General features: G+C 40.0%; 1 protein-coding gene across 1 annotated transcript; it reads left to right on the forward strand.

Moving 5' to 3' along the window:
• The first annotated feature begins 2,528 nt into the window (after positions 1-2,528).
• On the forward strand, positions 2,529-14,354 carry slc10a1 (solute carrier family 10 member 1). The gene is made up of 5 exons (XM_059987771.1): positions 2,529-2,926; positions 4,837-5,038; positions 10,404-10,582; positions 12,754-12,956; positions 14,290-14,354. Exons 1-5 carry the CDS (start codon positions 2,529-2,531, stop codon positions 14,352-14,354), a joined length of 1,047 nt encoding a protein of 348 aa, XP_059843754.1.
• Positions 14,355-16,943: the final 2,589 nt, after the last annotated feature.

Raw genomic sequence — 16,943 nt, forward strand, 5'->3', positions numbered from 1 at the left:
ATACTATTGATAACCCATGGGTGAACTTGACTCTTAAAATATGGAAAACTTCTATAAAAGAATATAATCTAGAGGGAGATATTGCAATTCTTAAATGGTGTGCGTATGATTCGGATTTTACACCAAATAAATTAGATGCTAGATTTAAGGACTGGACAGCTAGAGGAATAACAGTTCCTTGCAACATAATGAAAGAAGGAACACTGTTCAGTTTTTAAATGCTTAAAGAGAAACACTTATTAGAAAAACAAGATTTTTATCGGTATTTACAGATGCAACAATATGTTAATAAGACACTGAAAAATGTAACCAAGGCAAGTACATGCTTGATAGAACTATTTAGAAAAGCATATAATTCAGATAACGGTAGTAGAATAATTTCAAGCATGTATAAGGGGTTGTCAAATCTTAAAACACATTCAACTTCATACATTAAAACAAAATGGGAGAAGGAAGGAGGGATAATTATATCTGAGGAAGAATGAACAACAATATGGAGATATCAATGGAAGTGTACCAGTTCACAGAAATGGAGGGAGTTTGGATGGAAAAACTTGATAGGATGTTTTATTACACCCTCTCAGAAATCCCATTATGATAGTAACCTCCCTGTTTGCTGGAAAAATTGTGGAAATCAAAATGCAAATCATTATCATATTTTTGGGACCGCCCTGTTATCAAAAACTATTGGAGGGGGATACACAGTGCCCTACAAGACATCTTTAAATGTGAAATACCCTTGGAGAGTAAGACCATATATTTTGGATATATACCTCAAGAATGGTTGAAAAGAGATAAATATTTAATGAATATACTGTTGGTGGCTGGTAAAAAGACGCTTACTAGGAAATGGTTATCACAGGAGAGCCCAACTTTAAATACATGGATGGAAATTATAATGGACATTTACAAAATGGAGAAGATAACAGCATCTGTTAATCATAAGCTGGAACAATTTGATTCATACTGGGAAAAATGGTTTAACTACATAATGCCTCATAGGCCTGATTTTATTCTCACAAATCAATGAATATGTGGTAAAAAAAGATCACTCCCTACTTGTACATAGTTCTTTCCTTTTGCTTGTTTTTTTCTTTCCACTCTTTTCTATAAGTGTATACTCCAGATAAATACTTTGTGGAGATTTATGATATATATGATTATATGATATATATGCACAATGTCTGAAATACATCTTATGGAACTGTTTGTTTGATGATGAACTTCAATAAAAAACTAAATTACAGAAAGTCAGGTAGCATCCATGGAGAGGAATAAACTGTCTGCATTTTGATCTGAAACACTTCATCAGGATGTTTAAGCATAGATATTAACAGCTTAGAGACTTGCCAGTTCAAAGATGGTTACCATTATTAGTCCCTTCAGATTAAACTAATTTCCAACTACAGAGCACTGTTTTTGAAGTTGTGCAAAGCACAATTCTTGGGTCCCATGCTGCCAAGTTCAGAGCAACTGATGCCCTGCAGCCTTTATGATCCTGGATCAGCTTCACTCCCCTAGGCTAAACAGACACAGTAGCTTGTGGGCTCACTGCAGCTCATGTTCTAAGCATTACTTGTTTACAGTGTTTTATTTTTCGTACAATTTGACCCCTTTTGCATGTTGGATGTCTGTCAGTCTTTGTTGTGTGTCGTTTTTCATGGATTTTATTATATTTGTTTTAATGTGAGTACCTGCAAGAAAATTAATTTTGAGGTAGCATATGAGATAACAAATTTACTTTGAACTTAAGTATTTTGAGACCAAATTGAATTCTGACTTACACAATATCTGATTGCTTTACAGTTATAAAGTAAAGTGTAAATTAGAAAACTTGTTATATTGTTTGTACCACAGGGCATTAGGAATTGAAAATTGTTTCTACTGGCAGATATTGTGGCTGACATTTATCTGTTACGTTTACACATGAATGGCTATACTTCATTAAGAGTTTGAGGAAGTTTAATATGTCACGCAAGAGTAACAAATGTTTACAGATGTACCGTGGAGCGCAGTCTAAAATGGAACAACTAGACAATTTCATTAGAAACTACAGGAACAGGAAATAACTTGTATGCAAATCTAGAATGATTTGCAGAATTGACAAAAATATTCTTTGTTCAGTTTCCTGGAATCCTGGAAATTTGAGTCATGCATAAAATAATTGGAATGTTGACAGGCAAATACATGTTTGCTTTTTTTGATAATTTCCAAGTAATTAAATTTAAAGTGTTACTGTGTTCTTTAAGTACACATCTGAAAAAAGAACGGAATGACTACCTTATTGTTACTATTGAAACACTAGGCTGAATAGAGGTTCTAAACAACACTCCATTAATACTCAAGTCAAGTATAGAGAGTTCATTCAGTCATGACGTCAGAAGAATAGATACAAATGCTTCAAAATACTTTGCAAAGCCAGCCCTTAATGTGGTTAACACTCTGTCTACTTCATACCTGGAGGGCATTAGCCTCTCAGCTACAAAGCAAACAAGATTTGGAGTAATGCAAGAATTCCTGAGGTCAAAATGAACATCACTGGCATGGAACACTTTCAGGCAGAGGTTAGCAATGGTAACTCTACACCTGGCATAAATGCAACATTGGAATGGAGAGATGGAGCAACAGGAAAGCTAACAGATCTAGTCATAAGTGTCACTTCTATCATTATTTTGTTCATCACAATGATATCTCTGGGCTGCACAATGGAAATATCAAGGATCAAGGAATATATCTTAAAGCCAAAAGCGGTTCTGATTGCATTGTTTTCACAGTATGGAATTATGCCTTTAACAGCCTTTAGCCTTGCGAGGATTTTCAGACTGTCTTCCATCGAAGCTATCTCTGTCCTGATTTGTGGATGCTGCCCTGGTGGAACACTTTCCAATATCTTCTCACTAGCAGTGGACGGAGATATGAATCTCAGGTATGAAATAGCTGGTCTCCTTTTTCATAGTCCTTTCCTCACTAATTTGTATAATTTATGTTTTGTGTGTTTTGACTGCTGAAAGTAACTATCTCACCATACTTGTGAATATGACAATAAACTCAATTTGACTTGGTCAATAGAACCCAACTCTTTCTGGAGTTTCAGGGGCACATAAATGATCTTTGGCAAAAGCAAACCACTGTTAAAAGAGGTTGTGTGAAAGCCTACTGTGCTTTCGCTAAAGGCTGCTTTCATCCATTTAAATTCTGAATGAAAATACAAAACCCATAGATGCTGGAATCTGAAGTAAAAACAGAAAATGCTGGAAAAAACTCAGCATGTTAGCCAGCACCTATGGTAAAAGAAACAGGGTTAACATTTCAGGTCACAGACCCTTTGGTAGATTGAAATGATGCTATTTTTCTATTAAAAAGTCAGCCTTTCTTGGATTATTTATAAATTCATAGCAGTTTGACATAGTCCCTGACACCTCAGCAACAGATTTTTAATTATTTTTATTGCTAGCATTATCGCTGTATAAAAAAAGAAATATTTGCCTTTCTTCAACTCAAAACAAATGCCAAATATATATTTTCAAGGTTATTTAAACCTTGAAAGATTTGTTCAAGGCAGCATTTAATGACAATTAGATAGTCAATATAACTACACAATTAGCAGCATTACTCACCAAGTAGTACGGCATTCAATTATCACTCAGTGCCTTGAGAAACTGCTTGCCTTTATAGTCTGTATCACACATAAAATTTAGGCTCATGTATGTTCTCTGTGTAAAATAGAAAAAGAGACATACAATTAGATCAGGTGCACGAATGTAATTCTATCCTCAGGTTACAGGTATAGTGATTCACTCAGCTTCTTGTTGATATTCCCATTCGAAATTCCAATGTCCAGATCCTTTGTGGAAACTGCCCATGTAAACTTGTTGCATTCAATAAGCATCCACTTAATCACCTTTTGTTGTGCCTAGTTTCTACTATTCATCTGGTACACACTTGTACTACTCATTTCAGAAAGCAAGGACTTAGTTTAGCATCACCTCTGAAAGTATTTTCACCCCAATAATCTTTAGCTTCCTCACCGAAGTACTTGGATTGGAAGTACATAAATCTCCTTCCATTGGCTCAGTGGAGACTCAGATTCTCTTGTGTGGACTAGAGTTCCTGATCTCAGAAAGACCAATTGAAATGTTGCCCTTAGGAATCTTGCCTTCTTCTTTAACTACTTTGCTAATAGGTAGCCCCTCACCCCAGTAAAAGCATGCCACCAGATGTCGTGGAGTCATACAGTATGGGAACAGGCCCCAGAGCTCTCTGAGTCTGTGCCAATCCTCAACTACTGAAATACACAATAATCATACACTCATTTCATTCTGTTTTCCCCACATTCTCATCACCTGCTCCCAGATTCTGCCCCTCACCTTTACGCTAGGTACAATCTACCACAGCCTATTAATTTATGAACCTGCTTGTTCTTGGGGTGTGGAAGGAAACTGGAGAAATCCATGCAGTCACAGGGAGAATATGCAAACTCTGCAGAGGCAATGCCATGGGTCCGGAATGAACTCGGATGCTGAGAGGCAGGAGCTCTACTAGTTGTGCCACATTGCTGCAGATATCATGGTGTTTACATGGATGACAGTTGGAGAAAACTTAAAATACACTGGTGGACTGACTTAAAGTCACCTCACAGATATAGGCTGGTTTTAAATCCATTCGCTGGTATTAAACGGGATTTACAGGGAATCCTGATAACCTAGACTGCACGATCAGTGAGGAGGTACATTTAACTCACCATTGTTAAAAACAGTATCATTGTCATTTACAAGCAACAATTAATTGCTTATTCTTGATCTTTGCTAAGGTTTTTCTGTTGTTATTTCCTTGCAGTATTGTGATGACCACATGCTCTACAACGTTGGCACTTGGCATGATGCCCCTCCTTCTTTATCTCTATTGCAAGGGCCTGTCATTGGTTAATAAAGTGCCATACAGAAAGATTGTTCTAACCCTCATCTCAACACTCATTCCTTGCAGCATTGGCATCTTTCTGAATCACAGGTATCCAAAGTATTCAAAGATCATAACCAAGGTACGATATTGCCATGTTTAACACTTAAATTTATATTCTGTCAAAAGTGACAGTTGACTTCCATAATCTCCTGGCTGTTAATTGAACTCTCCAGTGGCCCTCATCAGATTTCTTGGTGCGTGCGACTCAATCGCTCCAAAGCCCTTAACCCACTGCCCCCTCGTCTTGCCATGCATGCAGATGTACAAAGTTCACAAAAAATATGGCACAGAGTGAGAGCAGAGAGCTCGAGCAGTCTGTTTTGGTATTTCAGTGCACATTAATCAATCTGCTCCTTTTAAACACCCTCTTACAAAATCTCTTTGGTCCATTTCCATTCATTTACTTACCCTAAGCTACCTTGAATGTTTGCATAGTTCCTTATGTTCAAATGGTTCCTTGTAAAGGAGATTCTCCTTCTCTCTGCCCTAAGTGTTTTATATTTATAACAACTAATTACTGACATCTCATCTACTGGAAACTTTTATATTTTTAATCTTTTCCAGATCTATTAAATCACATTGTAATTTGTGGTGCTCTAAATAATGAGTTCATATATTCTTTAGTTACTTTAATTCCACACAATGGCTACTTTATTAGGTACACCTTCTCTTTAAAGCAAATATTTAATCAGCCAAACATGTGGCAGCATCTCAATGCATAAAAACATGCAGATATGGTCAAGAAGTTCAGCTGTTGTTCAGACCAAACATCAGAATGGGGAAGAAATGTTCTAAGTGACATTGACCATTGAAAGATTGTTAGTGCCAGACAAGGTGATTTGAAATTGCTGATCTCCTGGGATTTTCACACACAAAAATCTTCAGAGATTACAGAGAATGGTGCGAAATCCATTGAGTGGCAGTTCTGTGTGCAAAAGTGCCTTGTCTATCCAGATAATTATATATACCATCTCTAAGAATACTTTCCATTAATTTACCCACCACTGAAGTCAAACTGACAGGCCTATAATTGCTAGGTTTACTCTTAGAACCCTTTTTAAACAACGGAACCACATGAGCAATACGCCAATCTGTCAGAGCCCCTGCTATTTCTACACTAACCTCCCTCAAGGTCCTAGAGAATATCCTGTCAGGACCTGGAGATTTATCCACTTTTATATTCCTTAAAAGAGCCTGTACTTCCTCCTCTTTAATCGTCATAGTTTCTATAATTTCCCTACTTGTTTCCCTTACCTTACACAATTCAATATCCTTCTCCTTAGTGAATAACAAAGAAAAGAAATTGTTCAAAATCTCCCCCATCTCTTTCGGCTCCACACATAGCTGTCCTCTCTGATACTCTAAGGGACCAATTTTATCCCTCACTGTCCTTTTGCTATTAATATAACTGTAGAAACCCTTCGGATTTATTTTCACCTTACTTGCCAAAGCAACCTCATATCTTCTTTTAGCTTTTCTAATTTCTTAAGATTCTTCTTACATTCTTTATATTCCTCGAGTACCTCATTTACTCCATGCTGCCTCTATTTATTGTAGATATCTTTCTTTTTCCTAACCAAGTTTCCAATATCCCTTGAAAACCATGGCTGTCTCAAACTTTTAACCTTTCCTTTCAACCTAACAGGAACATAAAGATTCTGTGCCCTCAAAATGTCACCTTTAAATGACTACCACTTCTCTATTACATCCTTCCCATAAAACAAATTGTCCCAATCCACTTCTTCTAAATCCTTTCGCATCTCCTAAAAGTTAGCCTTTGTCCAATCAAAAATGTCAACCTTGGGTCCAGTCCTATCCTTCTCCATAATTATATTGAAACTAATGGCATTGTGATCACTGGACCCGAGGTGCTCCCCAACACATACCTCCGTCACCTGACCTATTTCATTCCCTAACAGAAGATCCAACGCTGCCCCTTCTCTAGTCAGTACCTCTATGTATTGCTGCAAAAAACTATCCTGCACACATTTTACAAACTCCAAACCATCCAGCCCTTTTACAGTATGGGCTTCCCAGTCTATGTGTGGAAAATTAAAATCTCCCACAATCACAACCCTGTGCTTACTACAAATATCTGCTACCTCCTTGCAAATTTGCTCCTCCATTTCTCGCTCCCCATTAGGTTGTCTATAATACACCCCATAAGTGTTACTACACCTTTCCCATTCCTCAATTCCACCCAAATAGTCTCCCTAGATGAGACCTCTATTCTATCCTGGCAGAGCACCGCTGTAATATTTTCTCTGACAAGCAATGCAACACCTCCCCCTCTTGTCCCTCCAATTCTATCACACCTGAAGCAATGAAATGCAGGAATACTTAGTTGCCAATCACACCCCTCCTGCAACCATGTTCCACTAATAGTTACAACATGATATTTCTAGGTATCAATCCATGCTCTAAGCTCATCCACCTTTCTTTCTTACAATGCTCCTAGCATTAAAATAAATGCATTTAAGAAATTCTCTACCTCTTCCTCTCTGTTTATCTCTAACAGTACAAAGAACTTTACTGTCTTTTTTTTCTTCCTTCTCCCATACATCTGTTCCTACACTCTGGTTCCCCTCCTCCCTCATATCTAGTTTAAATCCACTGGAGCCTCTCTAGCAAACCTACCTGCAAGAATATTTGTCCCCCTCCAGTTCAGATGTAAACCATCCCATCGGAACAGGTCCCACCTTCCCTGGAAAACTGCCCAATTATCTATAAATCTGAAGCCCTCCCTCCTGCACTATGTCTTCAGCCACGTGTTGATCTGCACTATCTTACTATTTCTAAACCCACCTGCACGTGGCACTGGTAGCAATCCTGAGATTGCTATCCTGGAGGTCCTGTCCTTTAACTTGGCACCTAGCTCCCTAAACTCACCTTTCAGGACCTCCTCACTCTTCCTACCCACGTTATTGGTCCCGACATGGACCACGACATCTGTCTGCTCACCCTCCCCCTTGAGAATACTGAGAACTCGATCCATGATATCACAGACCCCGGCACCAGGGAGGCAACAGACCATCTGGGATTCTCGATCTCTTCCACAGAACCTCCTATCTGTCCCCCTAACTATCGAATCCCCTATCACTACTGCTCTCCTCTTTTCCCTCCTTCCCTCTGAGCTGAGGGTCCAGTCTCAGTGCCAGAGACGCAACCACTGCAACTTGTCCCTGGTAGGTCATCCCCACTGACAGTATCCAAAACGGTATACTTATTGTTGATGGGAACGGCCACAGGGGTGCTCTGCTCTTCCTGTCTATTCCCCTTCCCTCTCCTGACAGTCACCCAACTACCTGTCTCCTGACTCCTAGGGGTGACTATCTCCCTGAAACTCCTGTCTATTTCTGTCTCTGCCTCCCGAATGATCTGAAGTTCATCCAGATCCAGCTCCAGTTCCCTAACATGGGTTTGTCAGGAGCTGCAGCTGGATGCACCTCTTGCAGGTGTAGTCATCAGGGACAGCTGTGCTCACCCTGACTTCTCACATACTGCAAACTGAGCACTCAACTGCCCTAACTGCTGCCTCCATTACCTACTCCTAAACTAATTAGATTAATTAAAGGAGCTTACCCGGCCTTACCCCACCTGGAGGGAAGCTCGTACTCAGCCTCTTCTCGCTATTTAAATTCTCCCGCTGCCTCACAGGCTGACTTCCACGCGCTTGCGCTGTTGTGCCCCGTTCAAACCTCGCCTCTGCCTGTTCTCGCCGAAGCCTGATTGAGCCAAAGCCGACCCACTCTGCCTCAGTCCACTCTGACAATCAATTTTCTGATAATAATTTTGTTTTATCAGTCAGGATTGTTAGTCCTGAGCTTAAACCCCAAACCTCAAGGACCAGGCCTCTTACCCTTTGACCTGTTTGCCATGGATGACCCTACCAAGAGATAAAGCATTAAGCCCTGATCCAGCCAACACTGCTTTGAGGCAATCAAGCCTCCAAGCCACGACACGGTTGTGGCCCTGTTGGAGGCTATGGAATTTGGATCAGGTTTTATGCACAATAATGTCCTAGCTCAACCCTGGAAAAGTTGCAGTTTGCAACCATATTTTAACTGTTTACTATGGACTTTTACTTTTATGCTATTTGTGTTCATTCCTTGAGTTCTTGATATACAATTTACCTCTGCCCTTAATCATCAGTTCCATGAACTTGGTGATGGTGTTCTTGATTAAATAATAAAATATTGAATTTCTCTGTTTTATAATAAAGAGACTGCTGCATTTAACTGAACTGTCAATTTGTAATGGATGTCAATGGTAATTGGATTATCACTGTCGCATGTGCAGAGATACAGTGAAAAGTTCCTGTTTACATGTCATCCAGACAGATCAAGTCAAGTCACTTTTTATTGTCGTTTCGACCACAGCTACTGGTACAGTACACAGGAAAAATGAAACAATGTTTTTCAAGATCATGGTGTTACATGAAACAGTACTGAACTACGTAAAAAACAACACAGAAAGAACTACACTAGACTACAGACCTACCCAGGACTGCATAAAGTGCACAAAATAGTGCAGGCATTAGAATAAATAATAAACATGACAATAGGGCAGTAAGTTGGTGTCAATCCAGGCTCTGGGAATTGAGGAGTCTGATAGCTTGGGGGAAGAAACTGTTACATAGTCTGGTCATGAGAGCCCGAATGCTTCGGTGCCTTTTCCCAGACGGCAAGAGGGAGAAGAGTTTGTATGAGGGGTGCATGGGGTCCTTCATAATGCTTCATCATTCCACACCTACAGGAAAACAATAACAGAAGCTGTAATTGCCAAAATTGTTGTTGCCAAAATAAAAGCTATCCAACACCAAAGGTAGATTGCTCCAGATTCTTTCCTCTCTTAAATAATCATTACCATTCAAGATATAATAAGATGCATCACTGCATTCTCAAATTAAGCATGGATGATATGTGTTCCCATACTTTTCTCAAAGGAAGAGTATATGATAAGATGCAATGCACTCGTCCCTCCTTCGAAGGAGAAGATCAAGAATATAAATTTGAACAAACTTTTTAAAATAACATTTTGAGGATCAGTGATTTTATCACATGTTAAAACCACCACACGGACTAAATCTGTTCTCTGGAGAGCATTAACCAAGAAATTCCTGCTGATAATACGAGTGGGCATTTTGACAATTGCTTGGTTATATTCCAATGTCACCATTAATAAATTTGAAATAAATAGATAAGGTAGCACCCAGAATATGATTGCTCACTAGTATCACCAACAACACTTTTAAAATTAAATTTTCATTCTTGCAAATGTGACCCTCTATAGAAAGTTCAAATATGACTTCAGTGAAGTTCGAGTACTCAGTTGAGTTGAAGACAGGGACACCTTGTGGCTAACAGCCACTGAAGTGCACTCCCGATTTCTGAGCCACTGATGGATTGTATTTTATTGTAATAATCTCACTGCTTCTCTTTCAGACTGGCCTGTTCATTTTTCTCATTGCTGCAATAGTAATTGTCATCTTGTCAGTAACATTGATTGGGGCTACTTTGTGGACTATTTTCATCCCTCGCCTCATTGTCACCACAGCACTGATGCCTGTTGTTGGATTCACTTTAGGATATGCCCTTTCAAGTTTATGCAGATTATCTAAAAGGTAACATATGATTTATTAGAGTACAAATAGTTTTGTCATAACAATCAAAATACTTGTCTTCAGTACCTCTTTCTTTATGATCCTAAAGTCAAGAAGTAAACTTGATTCTGCATGCAGTTAAGTGTGATAAGAATTAGAGTAAAAGTACGTATTAAGGCTATCAGTACATTCTTAAAGAAATATGCCCAGTCATAAAATTGAAGCCATTACATGCTAGAAAACTTCACAGTGCTGTTAATATCACCAAGGGAAATTCTGAGCACCTGATGATGGAGAGAGTCCTTGACTCTTTAAAAAAAAAGGAGACTAATTTCTCATATTTCATTATGATACAGAAGAAGGCTATTCAGTCCATTAAATCAATGCTGGTTGACAGAACAATCCCATCCATCCTAGCCCCAACTATTTTCCTACAATCTGCTCTCATTCTCACATGCCCATCAACTCTCAACCCACCTACACCAGGGTGGGTTGCCAATTAACTTCACAATCATTTTTAAAGGTTTCTAAAATAAGCACAACTATTGATAGATAGATCAGGTAATCCCCAAAGGGGCTAACCCTAAACTTAATCATAATATTACAGCTGTTTTTACAGGTAAGACCATAGGAAAGTGGAGAAGAATTAGGCCGTTCAGATCATCGAGTCTTCTCTGCCATTCCATCATGGCTGATTTATTATCCCTCTCAACCCCATTCTCCTGCCTTCTCCCCATCAACTTGAATGCCCTGATTAATCAAGAACCTATCAACCTCTGATTTAAATATACCATTGACTTGGCCTTCACAACCATTGGTAGCAATGAATTCCACAGATTCATAACTGTCTGGCTAAACAAATTTCTCCTCATCTCTGTTCAAAATGGACATTGTTGCTTTCAGAGCCTGCACCCCCGGTCCTAAACTTCCCCATATAGGAAACATACTCTCCACATCCTCTCTATCTTGGCCTTTCAGTCTTTAATAGTTTAGAAGAATGAGGGAGGAATCTCATTAATATTTCCCCCACCCCTCATTCTTCTAAACTCCACTGATTACAGCCCCACAGCCATCAAACGCTCTTCACACATTAAACCTTTCTTTCCCTGAGTCATTCTCATGAACATTCTTTAGACTCTGTCCAAAGTCAGCACACCTTTTCTTAGATAAGAGGCCTAAAATTGCTCACAACACACCAAGAGTGATCTGACCAATGTCTTATCAAGCCACAGCTTACACCAACCATTATATCTCTTATATTCTAATCCTCTTGAAATGAATGCAAACATTGCATTTGCCTACATTACCATTGACTCAATCTGCAAGTTAACCTTTAGGGAATCCTGTACGAGATCTCCTCAGTCCCTTTTCACCTCTGACTTTTGAAATATTTTCCCCATTTAGAAAATAGACTGCCTTTATAGCAAAGTGCATGACCAGACATGTTCCCACATTATATTCCATCTGTCACTTCTTTGCCCATTCTCCCAGTCTGTCTAAGTCCATCTCTGCAGATTTCCTGCTTCCTCAACACTACCTGCCCCTCCATCTATCTTTGAGTCATCCACAAATTTGGCCACAAAGCCGTCAATTGCATTATCCAAATCAGTAACGTATAACATGAAAGGAAGTAGTCCCAACACCAACCCCTGTGGAACACCACTAGTGACCTGGGTAGAAAAGGTCTCGTTTATTCCCATTTTCTGCCTCCTGCCTGTCAACCAATTTTCTACCCATTCTAGTATCTTTCCTCTAATACTTGTTAAGCAGCTTCATGTGCAACTCCTTGCCAAAGGCCTTCTAAAATTCTAAGTATACAAAATCTTCTGACTCCCCTTCGTCTATCCTGCTTGCTATTTTCTCAAAGAATTCCAACAGATTTATCAGAAAATATTTCCCCCTAAGGTCACCATACTGACCTTGGCCTATTTTATCATGTGTTTCCACATTCTTGTGACGGCAGGGGTTTCCTCCACATACGCCGGTTTCCTCCCACAGTCCAAAAACGTACCAATTGGCAGGTGAATTGGGCACTGTAAATTGCCCGATGATTAGGCTAGGGTTAAATCGGTGGGGGGTGCTGGGTGGCACAGCTCGAAGACTGGAAAGGCCTATTCCATCCTGTATCTCAGTAAATAAAATAAATAAATAAATTGAAACCCACTTTCAACCTGTCTCCTCTGCTTTTACAGGTGCACACGGACAGTTTCTATGGAAACTGGGTTCCAAAACATTCAGCTCTGTTCCACCATCCTGAAAGTTACTTTCTCTCAAGAGGAGATTGGTGCACTTTATTTATTTCCAATAATCTTCTTGGTATTTCAGCTTACAGAAGCATTAGTTCTTGTAATGATCTACCGAACTTATGAAAGAATAAAGAAACATAAACAAAATGGTAAGTAACCAGACTTTCTTCAAAGATTTGTACAGCTGGCTTTTTTAAAGGAGCATTCATATAGTTACATTACTCTGATCTTTTGTATAATTGAGAAATATTTTCTTTCCTAATCTCAATATCTAATCCCCTACTGAATCTACTATCTCAACACACACAAAATGCTGGAGAAACGCAGCAGGTCAGGCAGCATCAATGGAGGGAAAACAACCAAAATTTCAGGCTAAGAGCCTTCATCAGGACTGGAAAGGAAGAGGGAAGAAGCCAGAATAAAAGGGTAGGAGGAAGGAGAGTGACTTTCAGGCATTGCAGCCCCTATCACAATAGTTCACTCAGGGAGGATAATTCTCTTTATTCTCCCTCTTGGTCCTTTTCTAATTAAACTAAAACAGCACCCTTTGTTTCCTCTGCAAGTAGGACCAGTCTCTCTTCAGTTACTTTATCTAAATTGCTCATAAATTTGAAGGATTTTATCAGTTTTTTTCCTGAGGAGACAATCACACTTTCTCCATTCCCCCCACAGAACTAAAGTCCCTTACTCCTCATACTCTTTCAGTGAATGTCCTCTGTATCCTTTCCAATATCTTGAAGGATCCTTCCTGACTTTTCCCTCATGCAAGACTCCATTTGACCTTCCAACCAGTGAGCCATTGCACACAAAGATCTGTTATTGTGCCGTGCAGAGTAGTAAAACACTAAGTGGAGGAAAATGATGAAAGTGAATGAGAAGTTAGTCAGAGATGCGACATTAATTTCTCCCAAGTATAAACTACCCAATTATGGGCTGCAATTATATACAAGGACAATACAAGATGCCCTCCTGCCCAGTATTCATTCACTGCCTGCTCTCAGATGAACAAGAGTTGGAGCCAGTTACATTCCATTGTCTGTTGTGCACTGTATCTCGCAGTTATATCTCCTTATTGCATAGAAAGGCTTCTGAAGCAGGGTCTTGGCCCAAAACGTCAACTGTTCATTCATTTCCATGGATGCTGCCTGACCAGCTGAGTCCCTCCAGAACTTCGGGTGTGTTGCTTTGGATTTCCAGCATCTGCGTCACCTGCGTCCAAATCTGTTTGAACAATGGGCCTTGCAATGTTTGCTAAACTCCAGTGTAAACCCATTCATTTAAGGAGATAATTACGTAACTTAAATCTCCCCTACCTAGCACCTGTTATTATTTTTAAAAATCCACTCACTGCCAATAAAAATGAAATAAACTACCAGCTAGTGTTTGGGGATTTCTTGACCACAGAAATCATGGCCAATCTCTCAGATTCCAATCCTTTCACGTTTTAGTTCTTGTGCTCTGATGTTTCTCCTTCCATGTTAGCTCTGCTTATTGCCAAGAGGTGCAGTAAGTGGGGCTACTCTCTCAAATTCCAGCAAGCCAGTTGACTCTTGACCTCTGGTGCTGTCAGAGTGAAGTTTGCACATTTGTCCCATATCTATGTGGGTTTCACCCAGGTGCTTTCATTTCTCCTATATCATATGCTAGTTGGTAATTTAATTGACCACTGTATATAACCCCTTGTGTTGCTATATGATGGTAGAGTTTGGGATGAGTTAACAGGCACGTAAGGGAAAAAAGGTGGGAATGTCAAACACGAGGAAATCTGCAGATGCTGGAAATTCAAACAGCAACACTCACTATCTTTCCTTTCGGTTAGTCCTGATGAAGGGTCTCAGCCCGAAATGTCAACATCGCTTCTCCCTATAGATGCTGCCTAGCCTGCTGTGTTCTACCAGCATTTTGGGAATGTCAAAATCAAGTTTACTGTCATATGCACAAGTACATGTATGTATACAATAGATGCAATGAAAACCTACTTATTGCCCGTTGTGCCACTGGCATTTAGGGCAGCAATGAATGTCCTCTATCTCAATCTGTCCTTGGCCATTTTCTCATTATGCCCCAGGTGTGGTTCAGGGTCTTCAGTTGCACACAAATACAGAAGGATTCTTCATTGCTGTTTCTGTAACCACCTTTTTGGCCAGTTCAGGTTGTTGGCCCTGAGCTGAACCCCTGAATCTGGAGGACCAGCAGTCCACTCTTAGTCTGGCCTCTACCCTTTGATCTATTTGTCATGGGTGACCCTACCGGGAGCCAAAGCTCAAGGCCCTGACTCCAGCCAACATAGGTCTCAGGGTTATTGAGGCACGCAAGCCTCCAAACCCTACGACAAGGTTGTGGTCCTCTTAGAGGAATGAAACAAACTTATTTGCAGCAGTATCACAGGCACACAGCATCAGAGGCACAACATTTCCAAGAAAAACATAAATTAAGCATATATCATACAAAATGCCCCTCTGCTGACTGGTCCTGTGGCTCCTCCCACAGATCCCTGGATAAAGGTGATTGTGTCACTGCTCCTCCCACAGTCCAGGGCAGTCATCCGGCATGGACGTGCTCCGTTTTACTGCTAATAAAAGCCTTTCAGTATTTACTCTACTTCCATTCTTTTGGAGTTGTTGATAGTGCATCAGTCATGATGTTGCTTTACTGAAGTAATGATTAGGGTTGAGCTAGTTGATTTGAGAATGGAAAGCTTGAAGGGAAGTAGCTGTTCTTGAACATGGTAGTATGGGACTTCAGATTTCTGTACCTCCTGCCCAATGGTAGCTGCAAGAAGGTGTCATGGCCCAGATGCCGGGAATCTATATTGATGGATGTAAGTGCCGAATGGAATTGTTTTGAGATTCGTCACAGACTCAGTGGCTGAATGGCCTCCTTCTATCATGCAAAGAACTACATGAAACCAAGGGAGACCAATGGGTGATTAGCATATTCTTTTCTACTAAGCATTCAGATGGATTCACGTAAGAGTTCCTGCTTTATAAATAATGCCTTAGTAATGTATTACTGAACATTCATTAGGCAAATAAAAAACACCTTCCATCGCTGAAGATCTTTCATTGATAGAGCTTGATGCCTTGTATTTGCTTTGAACCAATAGAAACAGCAAAACTCTCCATGGGCCTATTCAATGTTTGTTTACGTTCAACCTTTCTCCAATCTGACAATACAAGCAACTTAGACTTCCATTCATCATATTTTAAGAATGCTCCATATGCTTTCATGATATAGTGATGGAGTATTGACCAATCCCATTTGGTTGAGGAATGGGCTATTGGTACAGTATTGCAAGTGCCCCTGATGGTAAATACTAATATGTGATATGACTGACAGTGCATTCATAGTTATGTCAACCTTATTGCATTTTATGGAGATTATAAGTTGCGATCTTGACTTAATTTTTGTTCAATAATTAGCAACTCTCAATTTTTCCAGTCATTAGTGTAAAGCAAGAGAGCACGGCCCAACCGAACAAAATTTAAACTCTTAGCTTTGTGCCGTTGGAATTTACTAGCCAAGTAAAAGGTGACCCTCAAATCAGCACAGGCTTCTGCTTGTATGGCTTAAGACCATAAGACATAGGAGCAGAATTAGGCCATTCAGCCCATCGAGTTTGCTCTGCCATTCGTGGCTGATCCTGCATCCCACTCAACCCCATACACCTGCTTTCTCGGTGTATCCTTTGATGCCCTGACCAATCAGGAAATGATCACTTTCTGCCTTGTATACCCATGGACTTGGCCTCCACCATAGTCTGTGGCAGAGCATTCCACAGATTCATTACTCTCTCGCTAAATAAAAACCTCCTTACCTCTGTTCTAAAAGATTCCCCCCCCCCCAATTCTGAGGCTGTGCCCTCTAGTTCTGGATACCCCCACCATAGAAAACATTCTCTCCACATCCACCTTACCTAGTCCATTCAACATTCGGTAGGTTTCAATGTGATCTCCCCACATTCTTCTAAGTTCCAGTGAGTACAAGCCCAAAGCTGCCAAACGTACTCATATGTTAACCTCTTCAATCCTGGAATCATCCTTGTAAACCTCCTCTGGATGCTCTCCAATGATATTGCATCCTTTCTGAGATATGAGGCCCAAAACTGTTGACAATTCTCCAAGTGAGGCCTGACT

The sequence above is a fragment of the Hypanus sabinus genome, chromosome 2, assembly GCF_030144855.1.
Source record: "Hypanus sabinus isolate sHypSab1 chromosome 2, sHypSab1.hap1, whole genome shotgun sequence".
Lineage (NCBI taxonomy): Eukaryota > Metazoa > Chordata > Chondrichthyes > Myliobatiformes > Dasyatidae > Hypanus > Hypanus sabinus.

Bases quoted from the DNA above. Each gene is read 5' to 3' on its own strand.
- slc10a1 (XM_059987771.1), top strand. From the start codon at position 2,529: ATGAACATCACTGGCATGGAACACTTTCAGGCAGAGGTTAGCAATGGT. The intron at 2,927-4,836 runs GTATGAAATAGC...ATTTCCTTGCAG, and splicing joins GACGGAGATATGAATCTCAG to TATTGTGATGACCACATGCT. The intron at 10,583-12,753 runs GTAACATATGAT...CTGCTTTTACAG, and splicing joins TTATGCAGATTATCTAAAAG to GTGCACACGGACAGTTTCTA.